At 43.1% G+C, this 8,702-nt stretch overlaps 1 protein-coding gene across 1 annotated transcript in view; it reads right to left on the minus strand.

The window, feature by feature from the left end:
- Positions 1 to 2,064: 2,064 nt before the first annotated feature.
- Positions 2,065 to 8,702, minus strand: part of FIGLA (folliculogenesis specific bHLH transcription factor) — a 39,799-nt gene continuing 33,161 nt past the window's right edge. The window contains exons 2-6 of the mRNA XM_014525723.2: positions 8,608 to 8,698; positions 6,268 to 6,420; positions 4,522 to 4,758; positions 2,931 to 2,979; positions 2,065 to 2,396 (exon numbers count right to left, since the gene is read on the minus strand). Of these exons, the coding sequence (XP_014381209.1) occupies positions 2,959 to 2,979; positions 4,522 to 4,758; positions 6,268 to 6,420; positions 8,608 to 8,698 (502 nt within the window). The 3' untranslated portion in view covers positions 2,065 to 2,396; positions 2,931 to 2,958. The remainder of the gene's footprint in view (positions 2,397 to 2,930; positions 2,980 to 4,521; positions 4,759 to 6,267; positions 6,421 to 8,607; positions 8,699 to 8,702) is intronic.

An 8,702-nucleotide genomic window follows, 5' to 3' on the forward strand; every position in this document is an offset into this window, starting at 1 on the left:
ATTAGGTTACAGGGACTCAGAGGCAGGCACTGATGCTTAAAACCTTAAGATGAGGCGGAGGCAAAGAAAAACTTCCCCATCCAAATAGCCCTGTTTGATGGGCAAATTCAGATCTGAAGGAGGTTGTCTAGTATAAGCAAAAGTGACCTTCCACTTCTGGTTGGACATCAATCCCTGCAGTACAGTTTCCCCATCACTTCCTAATGTCATTCTATTGAAGGTTACTGCACTGCACTACCCGAGTATCAAGAGGTTCAACAAATTTGTCCTCACAATGCTCCAGTGGGATAAGGCAGATGGCAGGGGGAATTGATGCAAAAAGATGGCCGAGTGACTTACCCAAGCACAGATAGGGAGTATGGGGCACAGCAGAGCAATCATGAGGTCTGTGTCTCCCAAGTGCCAGGTTAATGCTCTATTACTCACAAAGCCATTCTTCCTCCATCCTGCCCAGCCATGGCTCCATTTCCTTAAGCCAGTGATTCTCAATCAGGGTGCTGTGGCACCCTGGGGTGCCTTGAGATCCTTTCAGGGTGCTACACCATGTTCACTCTGTGAATCATGTTTGCATGCCTAACAAGATAAAACCAGATATTTCAGATAGGAATCCACAGTGTTAAAAGTCTACTGACTTGTTTTGGGCTGAGTTCTTTGCAACAAAATAATTGCTCTCTTATTTTTCTAGAGTCAATAACCGAGTGAAAACTAAGAGTTGGCATTTTTTCAGAGGAGCGCCTCAAATCTATTGAGAGGTGATTTGAGTCTGAAGAGGTGGATAACCTGTGCTTTATGTACGCTCCTAGACTGTTGAATAACATTGCTGAAAAATCATTAAAAGTAGCTGCCACACTGGATGCCGGCAATCACTGGAGTCACTGCATATTTTATCACCTCAGTAGGAGTTGTTGTAATACCAAGGTGGAAGACAGGGAGCCTGCTTGGAAAGCCTTACTCCAATGGTAGACAAGGTTCTTTGGGTGAATCTGATATCTTTTATTAGACCAACTTAATAGCTGGAAAACAATTATTAAGCAAGCTTTTGGGTTCAAAAACCTTTAGTCAGGCCAAGGAAGTTTCTGCAGTTGGTGTGTGCTCTTCCTGGATGGAATGACAAGTAAAGAAGCCAGCGGCTGGGCTGGTATGCATACAAGACAGGTAATCAGTGAAAATGTAGATCGAGGAGTCAATGGGTGAGAGACAGGCTGGGTGGTGGGGAGAGAAGAGATGGGGGGGGGGGGTGAGTAGTGCAGAGATACCTGGGGAGTCAGATGTCAGGCAGGTTATAATGTGTCGTGAATTCAATGTCTAGATTTAGTCCATGATTTTTAGTATCCAGGAGGTTGATGGACTAAATATAGACATTGGATTCATGACACATCATAACCTGCCTGACATCTGACTCCCCAGGTATCTCTCCACTATTCATCCCCCTTCTCTCCCCCGCCCGCCTGTCTCTCCCCCATTGACTCCTCAATCTACATTTTCACTGACTACCTGTCTTGTATGCATACCAGCCCAGCCTCTGGCTTCTTTACTTGTCATTCCATTCAGGAAGAGCACACACCACCTGCAGAAACTTCCTTGGCCTGACTAAAGGTTTTTGAACCCAAAAGCTTGCTTAATAATTGTTTTCCAACTATTTAAGTTGGTCTAATAAAATATATCAGATTCACCCAAAGAACCTTGTTTGCCTTACTCCAGTGGATACAATCATCGCACATGACCAAGGCCCAGTCTCAAAACAACGCATGTTTCCTGTGCTAGATGCATGCTGGTCTGTATTTGTGTCTCTACCCCATACTCCTAGTTCTCCTAAGGTTAACTTCCCACTCTGTGATGGCTCAGTGATGTTTTTCAGAAATACCAATCTGTGACAGTTCTACTGAATACCAGCAAACCCTGTAAGTTTGGGGCAAGGAGGAGGGGAACGTGGATATACCAACCAAGTTGTTTGAGAGTTAGGATGAAGTGTCAGAGGTGGGGTTTAAAAGTATGAGCCTTTTCCTGTTTGCAGTTGCAACCCCACTGATAGAGGGAAAGTTCTCCAAACAATGCAGAGGACAGAAACAACTAGAAGTTTTCCAGTGTAAGTCCATTTACTATAAAAGTGCCAGCCTAGATGCATTTTCACTTGCACCTTTTACAATTTCAGTACATCAGTACCTGCCTTTCATTTTATAAACTAAAATTTTACTTAAGATACAGCTTCAAGAATAATAATAATAATAAAAAAAAAAAAAAGCAAGATGGAGTGAATGATCAGCTCTTGGTAGCTCATTGGTTTCTTTCTGGATATTTTTCATAAAGCAAATTCAAAACTCCACGAAGTAGGAAACTCAACTTTCTTTAAACTGCTCTTGAAAAACAAAGTTCTCTGTATCCATAGAGTTTGACATCTGCAAAACAGTTTAGTTAAAGATGCCATTAATGGGAGCAGTTTTAAATAAGCAAAGTTACCTGGCAACTAACAAGATAATATCTGCTGGCATTGCTAATTACATTTGGAAACAGCAATTACAGAATTCTGGGATCCTCAGAGCCTTAAACTAGATTTACCCATGATTGAGGTCACAATTAAATCTTCACTCCATCTCCTCTTACATACCACCTCCTGTATTGTTTATATTCTGCACAATTAAAAAAAAACAAACCAAAAAACAAAAAAACCTAGGAGCATTAGACCTGATGCCACACACGGCAAAGGAAATGCACAAGACATAATCTGTCTTGCAATTACATACAAAACCAGCTGAGGATCAGGCATAAATTGGCCTAACTCCAGGAGATGGCTCATAGCATCTACTCATAAAGGAGACTGGCCACCTGTGCTCACCACCTAAACCCACACAAGGACTTGTAGTATCGGTTGTTATAAATGGCAGACTAGAAACTCCCCACACCAGGAAACTGGGTTAAAACAGATCACTTACTGCAGACTATTCAGAAGAGTTTGTTGCTTTAAGGGTTTGCTTGATACACCTTTAAAAAGATAAAATTTGGATACTTTAAAGCAAAGGCAACTTTATGAATATCTTTGCAAATAAAAGTTGCATTTGTAACAAAATCATGGAAAAATGATCTTGCAGCTTCTAAGTTATCAGAAGCACCTGACCCTAATGGACCAGTGTGCATAATACAGAAGCTAGAGGGTTTACAAGAAGTCATACTGCTTTCTGAAACAACCTGGTTATTAAAGCCTCTGTTAACAGAAGAGTGTTTCATAGTACAAGGAAAGCCTCGCCATTCACAGATTCGCGGTTTCGAATATTCGAACCCACGCTCTCTCCCCATGCTCCCATACCGCGCCCCCCCACAGTGTCTGCAGGAGCGCCGCACTTGCTGCTACCGTGCTCCCGACGTATTAGTGGATTTCACCATTTACGGGGATCTTTGGAACAAATCCCCTGCAAATGACGAGGGTCTCCCGTAATATATATGTAACCGATTCTCATGCCCTAGAACAGTGGTTCTCAACCTTTTTTTTATACCAGGACCCATTTGTAAGCACTGATGACCAGTCCTGACCCAGTGACTCTCACTCTCTACCTGCTGCCCCCCATCCCCAGGCCAGGGTGGGTGTGTGACAGGCATGGCCCCCCCAAGCTAGCCCACAAGGGAAAAGCCATGGTTTCCCATGTTTTCCTTTAACAGAGAATCCATTTTTAAAGATTGTTCATGACCCTTTCATATAATTTTTGTGACCTGCTTTTGGGTTGCAACCCACGGCTTGAGAAACACTGCCTTAGCATGTTAAATTACATCTGTAGGTGAGCCTTAATTGCCTGTACCCAAGAACTTGTTCATGGAGACCAGAATAGCCTAGGGTCTTCTTAGTACAACATTAGTTTGCAGAGTCAGAGATGAGTGTGGCAGCCCATCTAAAGGAGGATTGGCATATTAAAGTCCCTGCCATTATTATTACTAATAATAATTAGACTAGCAATACTACTAATTTTTTTAATTATTTTTTCAGCTCACTGTACTTTTTATTTTTAAAGTGGATCTTTCCCTGAAAGGTGAAACTTCACCCTAAGTCCCTTCAGATCGAGTATTTCAATATGCCTGCTGTTAAACTGGGGACAGTACCTTTATCCTCCAAGTTAAAAAGTAGATTGCCTTATAGCCTGATTTTAGGGATTACTAAGCATCCATATTTGTCAGTGACATAATAGGAAATGGCATGTACTTAATTCTACAAAAAAACCCTCAGTTATTTACATCTGACTCGGTTAGATAGAAAACAGACAGAACTGCAAGGCTGAAAGCCTTGCCAGTAGCGCCCCCACCCCACAGCTCCTTTTTAGACCAAGGATATTTCATTTCTGTCAGTTGATGACAGCTAGAGCAGTCCTGCACAGGAAGAGGATCAGTCTCCCAGGTGGAAAGGTTCATAGCCATTTAGGCATCTACTTGTTATCTAACCTGACTGTGATGCATCTGCTTAACTACTATCAATGCTGAGTGCATACACGCACACAAAGAACATCTCTACACAAAGAAAATCTCAGTATTTGCTCTTACCAGCTTTCCATTCTTCTGGAATTGCACAATCCCCAGGTAAGCAGGTAATACACCTCTGCCCCACACACATACAGGGTTCTCTGTGGTATGGCTGGTCCAAGCTGTATTCATCCCATTTTCATTCCTGAGGCAAGAGCTGGCACTGTTTGGCAGGGGGTTCCCTTCTAAGCCTTCCATGAAGGACACTGGCCTGGGAATGCTGTCAGGCAACTCATGATCAGCAGGGTCTTCTAGTTTCTAGATGCAATAGAAAAAGATGAGGAATTTAAAAAGGAACTTGAAAACATTAACTTGTACCACTGCAAAAATTCCCTAAATATAGGGAAATTAAATGCTAGCAGAGAGATCCTATAGAGAAAGCAAGGAGGACTGCAGTATAAGATTGGGAAGCCAACTGTGCCATTTCAGGAATTCAGAAAGAGTATGGTGGGCACATCAGAGTGTAAATCATAGGAGCACAAGCAGTGTTGGAGGGGACACAGGGTATAAAGTTGCATCATACACTGCACTCCCTACAGCAAACTACTTAGGCAGTATCAGACTCTCACCCACTTATGCATCACCTCTATATATTTGCTCCCCTTTGAGCCACATGGAGCATAAAAGAATCCAGACTTGCATAATTCATGCCCAGAAGAAATAAGGATGCAATAAGATTGAAATGAAAGTAGGTCACTTGCCCACTTTTTGACACCTTCTCCCAGAGCCTCAGAGAGATTAGGAGAATTTAACCTCCTGTGTATGCCCCCAGTTTATTTCAGGTGTCAAGACAAATGTGAAAGCCTAACTCTCCCGTGATATCTCAGTGCTTCTCCAACTCCTCACCCAGACAAACCCTCAACCTGCATCAGTTTCTTTCCTTAAAACTGCCTGAATCATTTCCAGAACAAGCAAGTTGGCAGGCTACAGCCTTGCGTGGATCACTGTAGCTGTTTGAGAAGAACTGGCTTCATGCCCATCCCTCAAAACATGTCTTTCAAAATGTTTTTTTTTCTTTAATAAAAGCAGAAAGTAATTTAAAAGAAACAACAAATTCAAATTCCCCACCAGATCTTTTTTCCATCTGCTATTAGCAAAAGGTAAATTGAAGGTGTGAAGATACCCACACTTCCCTTTTGAGAAAGAAAGAGAGAGAGACTTTTCTTCTATTCCATTCTAGATAACAGTAAAAGTTGTTCAAGAAAGTGACTCCTCCCCCCTTTTCCCAATTTCTTATATTTCTCCCCAGAGGGTGGAAAACTTAAAAAAAAAAAAAAATCTATTTTTGCTAAGAACTATGCTTTTAATTGCAACAACACAAAAATCTTCCAAGTTTTTCATTTAATTGCTCACAAAACCATTTGAAGAGATTGACATCTTCCAACAAAGCCTTTTAGCTGAAGAGTCACCATCTAAGCCCATAGCTCCTCAATTTCTGCTGGTCCAAGATAGAAGTCAGGACGGAGTCACCGTGGTAGAGATAACTGGTAATATATTTGCCATTTGTTATCAGGTTTCCAAATGAAGCTGCCCTGTTCATTTTGGTATTTTTACTCAATAGGAAGGAAGGAACAGGGCATGCTCTTTTTAAAGAGGTAGCATATTAAATATGAAGATCAAGATGTACACAAGTTGGGCTGGAGTTATGCTTAGGGTTCTGCTAACAACATTAATAAGCAGTCACCAAGTCTGCTGACATGTATGTTGACACCAGCACCCTTAAAGAATAACAGATTGATTATGTTGAGTTAAGGGAGTTTCCTGTACCTCAAAGCCTCCAGTTTCTTCCAAGATCACGTGGAGTAGGCGTATGTATTCAGTGGCTGCTTTGAGTGTGTCAACTTTACTAGGCTTCCGGTCTTTCGGTATCAATGGCACAATCATCTTCAGCTTTGAAAAACCACTGTTCAAGTTTCTGATCTGCCAGACACACACAGACATGAAAGATGAGATTGTATAACCTTCAGTCCATCAGCTGCAGCACACCACCAAGTGGTGAAAGAGGCACATTTTAATACAGCTCATTTTCAAATGGACAGAAAAAAAAAGTTACAGGTGGATACACAGCACATTAATAAAAGATACTGGTCACCTAAATGGAACTTTAATGTAAATGGCTTACAGTGATTAATAGCAGCTGTAATGGCCACCTAACAACCAAACAATTAAGGACTTAGAGCCTCTTTCACATCTTCTTCCAAGGTGCTTATGACCATCTGTTATACATGCACTCAAGTCTGTAATAGGCTTATAACATCCATTAGTCCTTTGTAAATCTAACTGGAATAGGAAGTGCACCCGAATACCTTGGGACTGCATTTCTGCCCACCCCTTCTGATCCAGGGGCAAGATGGAAGGGTTATATGAGCTGGTGCTTATAAACATGGGGACATCTTCATCAAGTAAATGAGAACACGGAGGATAGGAGGGCTAATTGCAAATGCTCAGAGACAAGAAATATGCATTAGGAATAAGAAGCACGTGTCCAAGCCCTGGTCAGATCTCCACAGCTCACACTGTAAAAGCTTTAAACCTGCTGAATACTTAGGTCATGATCCTGTGGATATTTTCACTCCAGTAACTTGACCCATCTGAATCGTGTCTCTGAATCATAGGTGCTCAACTGCAGGATACAAGCCCAACAGAGGGCCAAGAACTCAGGCCTGTTTGACTGCATTATTAATAATTAATTATGTCACAGTATTAGGAAGACATTGCTTACAATGTACACCACAGCGGTGTTTATTTTGCCATGTAAACAGCCAGACATGTACAAGTATTTCAATGTTGTCCCCATCTCTCAGCCTGCCATTATTTTACTCTCTCCTGCAAAGTGCATTGTGCATTTAACTTCAACAAGGTTTGCTCTCTCACCTTAGTTTTCAAGTCTTCCGCTGCCCAGCTACTGTTGCTGTGAATTTTGAATTCCCTAATTTTTCTGGTTTATAGCAAAGCGGTCATATCTTGTGTTATGAGCGGTGTGCTTTGCACTAAAACTGCAGCGTTATTCTAAACTGCAATGAGACATGAGAGTCAAAAAGAACTCCTTACCTCTCTCTTGCAAAGAGAGCAAGTGAGGTAGATGTCTGGCTACTACCCAGCACCTGGCCACTGCTGTGTTTGGATAGGTTATCTAGAACACAAGATTATTAATTCCTAGTTTACTGATAAGAGTTGCTTTCCCCCAGGTTATTAATGAACTCTGAGAACCCTCTCAGGAGAACTGGCACAGGACACACTGTTACTCATGATGAGCACTCTTCTGTACCTGCCGCAGATGCAGAGCTCTCGTTTGCAGAGAGAGTATTTCCATAACTAAAACCTACACTACAAATCCAAGTCAGGTGCCGGTAGAAAGAGAAAGGGCAGCCCTGATGGGGGGGAAAAATCATTCCAAGAGGTGAGACCAATGAAACCCCCCCACATCTTAAGCCAGCGCTTCTCAGCTTTTTTAGCCTCAAGACACTCATCCTGAGCCTTGAGGTACCCCTCCTTGGACTCAGCCAATTCCAGCTCTTTGTTTTCACTCTTTTTTTTTTTTTTACTTCGGAAAAAATAAATAGGAGCAATCTACCTGCTGCAAAGAGTTCAAAAAGCCCCAGCAAATCAGAAAGGGTTTTAAGACCACGGATACAAAACCTCTGGGTTTCTCTTGTGAACGGTGTGTGCAAAGTGGTGCTCCCTGCAAAGATCTCAAGGCAGCCCGGTTGAGACTCCCTCTTCAAAGCACAGATTCATTTCTTCTAGGGCTGGAGGGTTTATACCAGCGTGACCCAGCCTCGCCACGGCACTCAGGTCCAAGCGTCACCTTACAAACTAGCGGCCATCATAGAGGACAGTTTGGGCGTCCTCTATCGATATGAAACCAGACACTTTTATGCCTAAAGGTTTCATATGAAGAAAGGACAGAAGCAGAAAACCAGGGTGCCCTCTACGACAGCCTCCCTTGGCACTTTTCCGAGCCAGGGCTACCTCCTGGTCCTATGCAGCCCGCTGAGAAGCGAGCCGCGTACAGACGTGCCCGTGCGGGTGCCCATTTACGCGCCCTGCTCTGGGGAGGCGAAGGCGGGCAGGGGAGCAGAGCCGGGGCCCTTGCCCCTCCCTTACCCGCTCTCTCTCCTTGGCGTTGGCCGCCTGCCGCCTCTCCAGCACCTCCTCCAGCCTCTCGGTGGACAGGTAGCGGCCCGAGGGCTGCCTCCTCA

The sequence above is a fragment of the Alligator sinensis genome, unplaced genomic scaffold (assembly GCF_000455745.1).
Source record: "Alligator sinensis unplaced genomic scaffold, ASM45574v1 scaffold804_1, whole genome shotgun sequence".
Classification (NCBI taxonomy): domain Eukaryota; kingdom Metazoa; phylum Chordata; order Crocodylia; family Alligatoridae; genus Alligator; species Alligator sinensis.